Below are 14,335 nucleotides of genomic sequence, written 5' to 3'. Positions count from 1 at the left end.
TGCCATGTTCTTTGGAAGCTTGTTTAGACCAACAAGTCTTTTAGACTTCCTCCACATGAACAGGAGTTCACTTTTTGAATAATAAGAATTATATGTCACAGGGGCGGCATCACGATTTTAGAGATTCATAAGTGGGGCATGGCCAAAAAAGTTTGGAACCACTGATCTAGACCCAATTCATTGCTTTTGATCACATACTCTTAATTTATGCATATACCACATGTTACTTATCTATTCTCAGTGATGCACACATAATATGCCTCTATTTGCTTCCACAATATGTCGCTTTTTGTAGCTATATGAAACCTTTTCCATGGTATATAATCAAAGAAATTACAGGTGTAGGAAATACACATATTTAATGTCACTATTCCAGATTGTTTTCTAAAATGGTTGAACTCGCGTACCCGGCATGGCTCAGTGGTTGAACATCGACTTATATGAACCAGGAGGTCATGGTTCGATTCCAGATCAGGGCACATGCCTGGGGTGTGGGTTTGATCCCCAGTGTGGGGCATGCAAGAGGCAGCCAATCAGTGATTCTATCTCATTATTGATGTTTATATCTCTCCCTTTCCCTTCCTCTCTGAAATCAATTAAAATATATTTTAAAAAATAAACATAAAATAGTTGAACCCATTTATACTCTTAATGCATGAAGGCTATCCTCGTCAGTTTAAATGAGAACCATTACGTGATATTAAATATTAGTCTTAAGAGATACTGGAAACAATAAAAATAGAATGCAAGAGTGAAATATATTAATTTTCTTAAAGTAGAAAAACCTTTGTGGCTAGATTTTGCTTTATATCATAAAGTCTCCCCAAATTGCCAAGAAATCGTTTAAGAGAGTGTTAGGACTACTAAATCTAGAATTAGTAGTTCTAACAATCTGTTAACTAAGCTTATGTCATTAAACAAAAAATTAACTAGTGGGTTTTATATGTCAGGATGATCAAAAGAGTAGAACATATTAATAGGACAAATGTTTTTTTAGTAAAATATAGCATGGCTAGCTAGAATGTGCTCTGTTATCAGAATTTACCCGATTTAAATGAAAAGAAATGTTTCAGTGTGCTTTAATGCATTGTAATTTCATGTAAAAGAATTGGGCATAATGAATAATAAAGGCCACCAGGAATAAAGTCAAATAACCTGCTGTAACAAGGGAGAACACACCTATCTAGGCACTGTGAGGTGTCTTTAATAAGAGGAAATGGGCCCTGATCTGTTTGGCTCAGTGGATAGAGCATAGGCCTGGGGACTGAAGTGTCCCGGGTTTGATTCCAGTCAAGGGCATGTACCTTGGTTGCGGGCACATCCCCAGTAGGGGGTGTGCAGGAGGCAGCTAATTCATGTTTCTCTCTCATCGATGTTTCTGACTCTCTATCCCTCTCCCTTCCTCTCCGTAAAAAAATCAATAAAATATATTTTAAAAAATAAGTGGAAATGGGCAAGGGATTCATAGGGTTTTGGCTTGGGCTGAATGATTCTAAGGAAAGGCTAGGAAAGTAGTCTGCTGGGATTGGATACTGCCCGTTCCTAAGTGCAGTCAGTTTGCTAGTTGGGTATGTCAGCATTCTGTTCAAGAGTAGGAGGAGTGAAGCAGAGCTGGGACTTCTTGGTAAGAATGTAGTACTCATTCAAAAACAGACCATTTAAAAGTCATTTTGTAGCTGTAGTATGGCCTTGAGCAAAACTTTATTTTCTAGTTTCCTTATTCCTGACCTGCCATTCATCTGTTAGAGATATCACAATCTAATTATCAATGGGTTTATTTTCACCTTCTCAGTCTCCCTTTTTGGCCAGTGTCAGCCATTTAGGACCATTGTTCTGTGAAATCCAGATCTCTGTTGCCAGAATTCCATTGACCAGAAGACTATTCAGAGAACCCCATCTATTGTTGGACTAAAGTCAGTTCTTTATGCATACTTTTTGTTGTAAGGTTATTGAATCATCAGAAGCAAACATGGCTGTGTCCATTTTAAGACTCTAGAAATCACATTTGAGCACTATAACACTGACAAATGGTGCGAGATTATTAAACAGAGTTTTAATCTACTTCTAAAGCCAAGAGCCGAGGTTTTGGAGTAGACAGAAAATTTCTTAGATTTGACATCAAAGGGGCTGTCTGACTTGTTTACTATGTTTAGTTTCCTGTTTATAGAGAGTTGCTTAGAAGTTGAGTGTAATTGCCCAGAAACTAGAGTGAGCTGAGTTGTACCTAAAAGGAAGTGGCTACAATCTCAAGAGTCCCAACATATTTTAGTGAAAACATGATCAAATTGTAGCCAGGTAGTGGACTGATACAGGGAGTGACTAGGGGATACAAAGAGCAATATTATGTGTATGGTTGTTAGAGATAACAATTGTCTGTTAATAATTCAGAAATTTAAACCAGCAAAGAAGGAAGAGAAGAGTTTTGGAATAAAGAATAAGAACATGTAAATTAAAGCATGATAATCTTTGGTTCTGGCTATTTAGATTTTGTTCCCTGGGTCCTCGATGGAAGCTTGATCATGCTGATTGATTTGATGCCTTGGGGAGAAGCTGTGTCATTCTCTTACATTATCTTCTGGAGAATTTCTAGGAATCCTCAATTTGAGGTCTCTGGCTGGAACAGTCTTCCAGTAATTTAATGATGTGTTGTGTCACTGTAATTGAGTGCTGTGGATACAAGGTGTTTCACTGCTGTTTTAGTTCTTAACAGAATATGACAAGGTCATTTCTATAGGAGGTCAAGTGCAATCTTTTCCTAACGATGCTCCAAAAATAGATAATCTGAGAGCTTGTAGAGCTGATTATCTAGCAAGGGAAGATAATTCTATTAGTGAGAAGATTGAACAGCTCTGGAAAATTACTATGTTAACCGTAATTATTAGAATGGAAGAGAATGGCTCCTCTATTGATGTATAGTGCATAATTAATTTATAAGGATTCAGTCAATGATTACCCAGGGAGTTAGAACATAGTGTGAACAGTGAGGACTTGAACAAACCTGTATGGTCCTTTAATTTCTACCATCAAGTGTACTATGGCTGTTCCTGATTGATAGGCATATTAATACCTAGAACCAAAAATCAATTTGAAATATTGTATCAGCTTTTGTATATGAACATGAGTCTACCTCTTCTTAAAGTGTACAATTACTGAATATATATACATGAAAATATATTTGTCAGTTTTGTTATTTTGATTTTGGGACCTAATTCACAAAAGGCAAAATCAAGAAGAGTTTTAAATGATGAACCTTAGTCATGGTATCCAAAGGTAAGAATTAATTCCAGGCAATATTTGAAAGTACAGCAATAAGAACAGTAATTATTAGAACTTTTAAAATAAATAAATTTTATGAAAAATGGTTTAAAATATCTCTAAGATGGAATAATATATTTAAAAGCATATTTTTTTCCTAGTTGGAGATACTAAGATCGTTTAAAATACCAAAGGTATCACACTAAAACAAGTCAGGATGTTCAGCTCACATCTTTATAGTGCTGGGGCGAAACTGGTTTATTATCTTGCATAATCACTGAGATTTCATTCTGTAATCCAGCATTCTTACAAACCTTTCCCCTCAATAACTGTTGTGACTCAGCACACATTAACAGTTGCTTATTATGTTTCCAAATTATCACACAATAAAGATAATTAAATCTAAATTTCACACATTAGCCTTTATGTAATTCACAGTTTTTACTACATAATGAAGCTTAGTGATTTGTTTAGCTGTTTTTTTGTTTGTTTTTTTCCCTAAAGAATGACTTTTTCCATGAAGGAAGCAGTGCACAGATTTTCATTCTGGTGCAAGCTCCTTGACCCGGCTGACTATTCCATAACATTTTCCTATCATTGCAGCTGACGATGTAATCCTCCAGAACAGTCTGTGTATATATATTAAAATTGATTTCAGAGAGGAAGGGAGAGCATGACAGAAACATCAACGATGAGAGAGAATCATTGATTGGCTGCCTCCCGCATGCCCCCTACTAGGGATGGAGCCTGAAACCGGGCATGTGCCCTGACCAGGAATCGAACTGTGACCTCCTAGTTCATAAGTCAATGCTCATCCACAAAGCCACTCTGCCTGCATGTAAGTCCTTTGGTTGCTCTTTCCCCCTTACCCCCACCCTCCCCGGCCAGAACAGACTCTTACATAGAGCTTAAACTCCATACCATAGCTGTTGACAATGTAATCAGTACTTCATGATTGTACTGCAGATCTAATCTAGAATTTCTAGCTTCTATAACTGCTGTTGAGAGGCCCAAAGGTATCCTGATTCCTGATCCTTTCTCCTTTTTCAATTATTTCTATTGAGATATAATTGACATAACATTGTGTAAATATAAGGTATACAGTGTACTGATTTAATAAATGTATATATTGTAGTATGATTAACATCACAATGTTAGCTAACATCTCTCTCACGTCACATAATTATTTTTTGTGTGTATGTATGGTGGAAACGATTAAAATATTGTCTTTTTGCAACTTCAAAACTTATAATACACTATCACTGTCCATAATTATTATGTAATTATTAAATACACTGGAGGCCCGGTGCATAGATTTGTGCAACGGTGGGGTCCCTTGGCCTGGCCTGTGCCCTCTTGCAACCCAGGACCCCTCAGGGGATGTCACACTGCCAATTTCGGCCCAATCCCACAGGCCAGGCCAAGGGACCCCACAAGTGCACGAATCCGTGCACCAAGCTGGTTTTGGCCTAATCCCCGCAGGCCAGGCCAAGGGACCCCACATCAGGCTGGTTTGGGCCCAATCCCCACAGGCCAGGCTGGTGCATGAATCCATGTCCCAGGTTTCTAGTATGCATATAAGATCTTTGGTTAATCTCTTCTTGCCCTCCCCCTTTCCCCTTCCTCCTTCCCTCTGAGATTCATCAGTCTGTTCTATGTTACCATGCCTGTGTGTTGAGCATCTGCCCCCTGGTGGTTATTGCGCATCATAGCTACCGGTCGAATGGTCAATCAGTCAGTCACTTAGCTACTAAAGGCAAGTTTATACCCTTAAACAACATTCCCCAATTCTTCCATGCCCCAGCCCCTGGTAACCACCATTCTACTTTCTGTTTTTACAATATTGACCTTTTAAAATTCCACATATAAATGATATCATACAATACTTGGCTTTCTATCTGATTTCTCTCTCTTAGTGTAATGCTTTCAAGGTCCGTTCATGTTGTCACAAAAGGTAGGATTTCCTTCTTTCTCATAGCTGAGTCATATTGATTGTCTCCAAATGTTACCATTCCCCCTGAAAGCTCAAACGTAGGTTGCAGGTTCGATCCCCAGTCAGGGAGTGTGGTGAAGGCAACCAATAGATGTTTCTTTCTCCCATCCTCTCTCTAAGAATGTCCTTGGTTGAGAATTTTTTAAAAAAATCTACATATATATAAAAGGCTAATATGCTAAGTGTCCAACTGTCTGACTGGTCGCAATGACGTGGACCAACCACCTGGAGGCAGACACTCAATGCAGGAGCTGCCATGAGGAGCACTGGCCATTTATAGAGAAACGGCACTGCAGACCTGGCACCCACAAAGCAACACTTGGCTTCCCCCAAGTGGACACAGGCCCCACCACCAGTCTGGAACGACAGCCCACCAAATCGCAGCCAATGCTGCCAAGACCCCATGGCACAAAATGTGGCCCACAGCCCAGCCCAGCCCAGCCCAGAAACAGTGGCTGTGGGCGCCGGGTAATGACGTCACGTAGCAACACCCGGCTTCCTCTTCCTAGAGACCACTAGCCTCCTCGCAGTTTCTTCAGCCCAGGATCATGACTTTATAGTCAGGTGCAAACATTTTACACTTTAACCAAATATCTGTGAAGTGTTTTCCCGTGCCTCATCTCATTGATCCTCACAGAAGTCCTGGAGTAGGTATATAGGAGACTTGGTAAAATCCTATTTTCTTTTCATTAGCTGGAAAATGGAGATTTAGCAAGCTTAGAAACTTGACCTGACTGAAAAGAAGTAAGAAATGGTGGACCTTGAAAATGACTTCAAGTTATCTCACTGCACAGAAAGCAATATTAAAATATTTCTTCTAATTTTCTTTCAATGTGCATGAATTCGTGCACCAGGCCTCTAATAAATAAATAAATAAATAGATAGACAAATAGATAAATAGTATTAACATGTGCCAAAAAAGACATAAAATCCTATTATTATGACTTTTACTTTAGTAACTTTTTAAATTTAAATTTTACTTTTCAATTACAATTTACAGTTAATATTTTATATTAGTTTCAGGCGTACTGCATAGTGGTTAGATAATCATGCACTTTACACAATGTTCCCTTCGATATTTCCAGTACCCACCTGGCACCATGCGTAGTTGTTATATTATTGACTAGTACATACCCTGTGCTGTACTCTACATCCTTATGACTCTTGTAAATACTAATTTCTACTTCTTAGTCCCTTCATTTTATTTTTGTAATCCTCTTTAACTTCTTTAAGTTTTTCAGAACTCATTCAGACTTAGTGAACATCAAATACAGATATTCTTGTTGTCTTTTTAATATGAGAGCCTGTGGTGCTTTCCTAGAAAGTATATGAAAAACCTGATTGTAATAAAACAAATCTTTGTCCAGAAAAATAATACTGTAATTGGGATTTGTTTTCTCAATTAAGGTTTGGGTGTAAAATATGTTTTAAAAACAAAGATAAAGCTATATAGGTTTTAATAATTATTTAAAATAATAAAGTATTAAATGAATGGATTTTGTAAGGAGTTATGCATTTGTTCATTGAAATCTTCACTCTAGTCAGGTCTCCAGCTCTACCATGTCTGCCCTTCTTTTAGTATATGACCTCATTTCTAACATCAAAAAAGTACAAAAGCCGTCACGATGAGAACTCCAGTTTTTTGCCTCTGAACCAACTTTCTTGCATCTGTATTTATCCTTTTCTCTGTCATCTTCCCATTACAATGGAAGAAGTATTTCTCTTCCTAGACACTAATATCTCTTCAGTGTTTCAGTCTTTGCTCTTTTCATCTTTTTCTCTGTCTCCTGTATTAGCAGCTTATTTTCTCTGGTTTCTTCCTGTCAGTACTTAACATACTCAAGTTTCTTCCATCTTAAAAAAACAAATAACTCTTTAACTTGTGTATTACTCTAGCTGCTGCCTTATTTTCTCCCCTTCAGAGATTTATCTACATTTATTGTTTCAATTTACTTATGTCATATTTCATTCCTTAGTCTTCTGCTATATAGACTCTGCTACTATATCACTGCAACTGTTTTAGCCTCATCCACTAGCCAGTAGTGACTTCTTCATTTCTAAATTCAGCAGATTCTTTTTTTCTTTTTTCCAATGTACTCTTCTTAGTCCACCTTTTACTAGACCTCTTGGCAGCTTTTAGTACTATTTGTGCCCTTTTTGAAAATTCTTTTCTTGCTGTTCCTTCTTGTTGGTCTCATCTATGCTCATGTCTTACATTACTATGTATATGCTGATTACAGAAACTTTCTTTTGAGCTTTAGATGTGTTTATTTAGCTTGCCATCCTCGTTTAGGTGTCTCACAGGTACCCTAACTCAACCTACCCAAAACAGAAGTCATCTTCCTGTTTCCTCAGATCTTTTTTTCCTGCTATATTTTTTACTCCAGTCCATGATGTTGTCAATGACTTGCTGCCAGAGTCAGAAATTATCTGATTCCACCATCCTATTTCTAATATTCAATGACCAAATGCTATTGGTTTTACTTCATATTGATCCTGCTTGTTTACATAGCAACTACCATACTGTAGTAGCCACCATCATCTCTCACCTGAGAAATTTTAATATTTCTTTTAACTGGTCTCTCTGCCTCCTATTCGTATTTACTCCCCCTAAGCATTCAAAAGACAGTTAAAGATTTTTTTCCCAAATAAAATATGATTTATATTCTCTGGTTAAAAAATCTTCAATGGAGTGCTTTCTGTTGTTCATAGAGTAAAAAGACTTTTATGTTCTGCTTCCTAATTATATCCCCAGCCTCAGCTCCAGTTGTTTAGTATATCTGTTTTCTCCTCAAATGCTTTTCTCTCACCTCATAGGCCTTCACACTGTTTCCCCTCTTAACTGACACACAATACTCTCTGTGGTTTGTACTTGCCCTGTCATAGTACTTATTATTTTTTATTGTGGTAGATAGTTATTTACCATCTAGTCTAGTAGATACAGAAAGCTTAAAAGAAGAAATTCCATTGTAACCCTGTTACCTACAGTTCTGGATATATAGCAAGTGCTTAACGAACACATATTGAGTGAATCTCTTTGAAGGTAATTGAGTATGTGAGGATACCACCATGCTTTAAATTATAACCATTTTGTACTTTAGTAATGCATTTATTTTTTTTAACCTACTAATATGTGAATGGGTATGGGTTTTAGAAAGCAAGTTTCATGTGTGTGTATTGTACATAGAAAGGAAGTGTATACATATAAGAGCAGAAAAAACCTATTATTGGAAGTCAGAAACTCCATTGTCTTCTGTGGACAAATCTTTATGTTCCTTTGACTCTAACTTCCCTCTTCAAATATTGGGATTGGACTAGATTGTCTAAGACATTTCTCTTGTATGACACTCCAGATATATGTGAGAGATATTAAATGTATAACTATGTAATTTTTATTTTTTATTTTATTAAAGTGCATATAAATTTATATTTATCTGCATATTAAAATAACTTTGTTTTTGCAGGAAAGATGATAAAGACTATGCTTTAAAACAAATAGAAGGAACCGGAATCTCTATGTCGGCATGTAGAGAAATAGCAGTAAGTGGAGCTCTTTTTACCAACATTATTACCAACTGACTTAGAAGGTCAATTATGTAGGTGTCTGAATTGTGATTGTCATATATACTCATTAATTGAAAGTTAATAAATATTTTCATATCAACTATATGTAGAAGAATATATTCATTATGTAGAGGTGTCTGTAAATCTAACAAACATTTCTATATAAATTTATTTTATCGGTATTAAATCAATCTCTGTTGTTTATATAAATATATATTTTTCCAGTAAGTATCACTAAATAGTTAAGGGTTTAGTTCTTATTTCATCTAGTATAATAAAAGTCGTATGTTAGTTCATATAAAATTAATATTCTATTTTAATGATGTTCCTTATGTGACCTTAAAATGAGATCATGTTATTTGATTTTCATAGTATCTGTCTATTTATATAAACATATATACCTTTTTCTTTTGGGAGCATAGGTTTCCATATGGCACTAGAATCTCATTTTGATTTCAAATGAAAATACTCTTCATGTTAATCCATTACTAACTAACTATTCATACAATTAAATTGAGTATTACTCCTATGCGATTTTACTTCAGTTTTTTATATTGTAAGACTGTGGGTCCAAATGTGTTTTTTCTGGCTTTAATTTAAATAATTTTACTCATTTAACAAATTCTATATCATAAATAAGGATTTTAACTAACAGTCATTTATTGTGTATCATGTTGACAGGAACTAGAGTAGGTAGAAGTGAAGAAATGGAACAAGGGTCCCTGGCCATAAGTATTTACATGCTGATGAGGAAAGAGCCTAATAAAGCTTATAATAATAACAGTGTTTCAAGGACTATGACAGTAGTGTTCACAGAATGGGAGAAGGGTATACCTCTAAACTACAGAAGTCACGGAAGGTTCCAGGTTTTGGAGGACATGTAAGAATTACCAACATGAGGGAAGAATAGGGTGAGATAGAGGGCATTCTTAGCCAAAGGTATGCTGGGTTGGAAACTGTATTTTACTTAATTGATAAATTTTTCAAAATTTTGAATCTTGAGGCAAATCTGTACATTAACTGTCAGTTCTTCAACACCTACTACTCTAGTCAGTTTAAAGGATTAAAATCCATTGAACTATGGTAGTGACGTGAGGAGTCATGGTAGTGATTACTTTTGGAGGGGACAGGGAGTGGCATGAGGGGCGGGGGAGACAAGGTAGTTTTCAGAATGCTAATAATGTTCTATTTCTTGATCTCACTCTGAGTCTGGTATATGGGCTTAATATGTGAAGACTTGCTGAGCTGTGCTCTTGTGGGTGAATGTTTTTCTCTATGCCTATTATAGTTCAACCAAAAGTTTTTAAAAACAAACAAAACTCCACTGATTTTAGGAACAGACATATTTATGTTTATATTGAAAACTGTAAATTTAGTTTAAACACAAAAAGGAATATGAAAGCTTATTTTAATGTACTAATTCTTCAGCCTAAGATGAACAGAAATTTTTAATTTTGATGAATCTAATTTATGAATTTTTTCCTTTTATGACTATTGTTTTCTGTGTCTGGCTGAAGAAATCTTTATCAATCCACTGATTGTGAAGATAATTATGTTTTCTTCTAAAAGCTTTTATAGATTTAACTTTATTTTCTAGTCTATGATTAAATTTTGTTTGTGATATGCTATAGGTTTTGAGGCTCTTCTCTTCTCATTCCATATGAATATACAATTGTTTTTTGAAGACATTCAATTCCCTGTTGAATTCCTTTGGTACCTTTGTAGGAAACTAAATGGTTTTTAAGTGTGGACCATTTCTGGGCTCTATTTCATTCTATTGATCTCTTTGTCTATCCTTATGCCAATACCAGATTATTCTAACTCAGCGATTTTCAACTGGTGTGCTGCAAGAATTTTTAAAACATGCAATACCTATTTATTTAGTCAGGGGCACTGATCTCTTTTCCCTTAAATTGTCAAATTAAAAAAATAACAACAGCCAACACAACAATAGCCAGTAGTTGTGAATGAATCAAAATTATATCTATATTTTTTGTCACATTGGCAAAAAATGTAATATAGCATTTTAGTGTGCCATAGAATTTTAGTAATTAGTTCATGTGTGCCAGGAGATGTAAACGTTGAAAATCACTGCTCTATCATTATAGCAAGATTTGAAATATGGTCTTACAAAATCACCAGCTTTGTTCTTCTGTCTCAGGATTGTTTGAACTTTGCATTATTATATAAAATTTTTAATCAGCTAGTCAGTTTCTAATTCTAAAAAATCCTTGCTGGGGTTATGATTTCGACCGATTCAGAGAATTGACATCTTAATAATATTGAAAGTAAGAAGCCATGAATGTAGAAAGACACACTTTCCATTTTATAAGGTTTTCTTTCATTTCTCTCAGTGTTTTATAGTTTTTAGTATAGAGTTTTTGTACATCTTTTGTTAAATTCACTCCTAAGCACTTCATGTTTTCTGACAGCATTATACATGGAATTATTTTAAAATTTTGATTTTCCATTTATTTGCTTCTGTACTCAGAAATACAATTGATTTTTTAATGTTGTATATATATTTATATACATATATATTATATATCTAAATTCACCGGTAGGTTTTTGGTGATATATTGGGATTTTCTATATAATTATGTCATCTATGACTAAAAATGATTTTACTTCTTTCCATCTTTATGCTTTTAATTTTTTTTAATTTTTTTATTGCACTGTCCTTGCATGCAATGTTGAATAGTAGTGAGAGCAGATCTCTGTGACTTGTTCCCAATCTTGGGGTCAGGTATTTTTAGTGTTGCACCATTACATAAAATGCTAACTATCACTTTTTTATAGATGTCATTAGCCAGGCTTAGGTTGTTGCCTTCTGTTTTTTCATAAATGGTATTGAGTTTTATCAAATGCTTTTTGTGTTGTTAAGGAGTTCTAGGTAGTATGAGTTTGAAGGATGTTAGTCTAATTATCTTTCCTGTACTGCAAGCATGTCAAACTCACAGCCTGCAGGCCGCATGTAGCCCACAATGAATATTTTTGTGGCCCAGCCAATATAACGGTATATGAGAAACATTTTAATAAAAATTCCATAACTTAATTTTTACAATATCATGTTATACATAATTATTAATAACGAACTACAATGTTTGCTAATGACTGATTACTATAATTGTGTTGCATTCATTTCCCTTACGCGCTTTATGTGCAGGCGCACCATTTCCACTAATACCAGCAGCGAATATTTTAGCAGCCGATTGCCAAGTCATTAGTCTTGAACTGACTTGTTTGGTGTGCGCAAAAGGAAATATTTCACTTTTGGAGAACAAGAAAAATAGGCTTATTTGCATTACACTTATTAATTTGTGTAGTTATTCAATATCTGGTAAGTTAATGTTCAAGAAAACATATTAATTTTTATTAAAATGTTCTATTATTTTATGTTAACAATTACTCATTTATTTCAGCCCTTTGTATTCAGCATGTCTCTATCGAAATAAACCTCCATTTCTATGAAAATTGAAGCTTTTGGTTTTTTGCTGCCCACATAAACTTAAACCTTGTTTATTTAGCCTGTATTAGCCTTTGAGTTTGACATGCTTGCTGTACTGTCTTTGTCTTTGGTATCTAGATTATAGTGTTCACATGAAAAAAGTTAGGGAGCATTTTTTCATCCTCTATTTTCTGACAGAGTTTCTATATGATTGGTAATTAATTTTCCTTAAATGTTGAATATTATTCACCAACCAGTATTATTTTCTTAATAGATATAGGACTCCTCCGATTTTATATTTCATCTTGTGTTTGATAAATTGTATTTTTACTTAATTTGTCCATTTCTTTTAAGTTGTTGAATTTGTTAGCACAAAGTTGTGCATAATAGTCCCTTATTATCTTTTCACATCTGTAGCGTCTGTAGTGATGTCCTGTTTCATTGCCGACTGGGTAATTTTTGTTTCTGTCGAAATCATTCGACAATCATTTTGTTTCTATTCCTAACTTTATTATTTCTTTTCTTCTGCTTATTTTAAGCTTACATTTATTTTTTATTCTCTTAAGGTGGAACCTTAGGTCATTTATTTTTAAACTATTCTAATATAATTAATGAAAACTATAAATATTTCTTTAAGCTGTGTTTTACTTATATTCTACAAATTTTGTTATATTTTAATTGTTTTTAGTTTAAAATATTTTCACTTATCTTTGAAGTTTTTAAAATATTCTATTCATGGGTTATTTAGAAATGTATTGTTTAATTTTTAAATATGTGAGGCTTTCTAGGTAATTTATTGTGGTTGATTACTAATTTATTTTCGTTGTGGTTGGAGAAAAGGGACCCTAGGGTATGTTTTATAGGTGAAATCATGTGATATCCGAGTTTTACTTCAAAATAATCCCAGTTAAGGTGGGAGGAGAGGGTATGAATATATATAAAACTAGAGGCTCAGTGCACGAAATTCATGCATGGGGTGGGTCCCCCTCAGCCCAGCCTGCACCCTCTCCAATCTGGGACCCCTCGGGGGACATCCCTCTCACAATTCTGGACTGCTTGCTCCCCCCCCTGCCGGTCTGGTCTCCCCTCACGGGCCCCCCACTGGCCTGGTCGCCCCACACAGCCTGCTTGTTCAGTCGTTTGGTCGTCCCTCACTAACCCCCTTGCCAGCCTGGTGCCCCACGTAGCCTGCTTGTTCAGTCGTTTGGTTGTCCCTCACTAACCCCCCTGCCGGCCTGGTTGCCCAATGCAACCTGCTTCTTCAGTCGTTTGGTCTTCCCTCACTAACCCCTGCTGCCGGCCTGGTTGTAGGAAGCCATCTTGTGAGGGCATGTCGGTCAATTTGCATATTGCCTCTTTATTATATAGGATGGGAAAAATTATTTGGTTTTCAAACAAATCACTTCCCCAACATCCTTCTGGAATGAATTAAGTTCGAGAATCAAGGCTCCACATATATAGGGATTTGCTTTACTCTTCTATTTTATATACTTCTGAAAAAAATTTCCATAATAAAAAAAGAGAAAATCTCATCTTTTCTGCCAAATCTTATCAGACCTTTCTCCCTTCTATGTATGAAATCTTCCTCTGAGAAGCCCTGTTTTCCCACCACTCACCGTCATTATTCTTTTACTAGAGGCCCAGTGCACGAAATTCAAGCACTGGTAGAGTCCCTAGCAGCTGCAGGCTGGGTACTCCCTCCTTTTCCCCGTCTATCTGTCCCCACTGCTGACCAGGGCCTTCCTTCATCCCTTCCCCCAGCCGCCTGCCAGCACCAGGGCCTCTCTCCCTTCCCCTGGCTGGCCCACCCCCTGGTCAAACTCCCGAAAGAACTCCGGTTGAGGGGACAATTTGCATACTATGCTTTTTATTATATAGAACTAGAGGCCCGGTGCACAAAAATTTGTGCACTCGGGGGAAGGGTGGGTCCCTCAGCCCGGCCTGTGTCCTCTCGCAGTCTGGGACCCCTCGGGAGATAACGCCCTGCTGGCTTACGCCTGCTCCCAGTGGCAGAGGGGCAGGCCCAATCCCTAGGTGCAGCCCCTGGTCGGGCTCAGAGCAGGGCCAATTGGGGC

At 36.2% G+C, this 14,335-nt stretch overlaps 1 protein-coding gene across 5 annotated transcripts in view; it reads left to right on the top strand.

Annotated features, from left to right (window-relative positions):
• The window catches only part of CDK8 (cyclin-dependent kinase 8), a 161,170-nt gene that overhangs the window by 67,784 nt on the left and 79,051 nt on the right, over positions 1-14,335 (top strand). For all 5 annotated transcript variants that reach the window (XM_015564983.1, XM_015564978.1, XM_006753758.2 and 2 more), the window contains exon 2: positions 8,713-8,788. In XM_015564983.1, coding sequence (XP_015420469.1) covers positions 8,713-8,788 — 76 coding nt within the window. The remainder of the gene's footprint in view (positions 1-8,712; positions 8,789-14,335) is intronic.

The sequence above is a fragment of the Myotis davidii genome, unplaced genomic scaffold (genome assembly GCF_000327345.1).
Source record: "Myotis davidii unplaced genomic scaffold, ASM32734v1 scaffold152, whole genome shotgun sequence".
NCBI lineage: Eukaryota > Metazoa > Chordata > Mammalia > Chiroptera > Vespertilionidae > Myotis > Myotis davidii.
The sequence above is the reverse complement of the archived record's forward strand: the minus strand, read 5'-3'. Positions and strand labels throughout refer to the sequence as shown.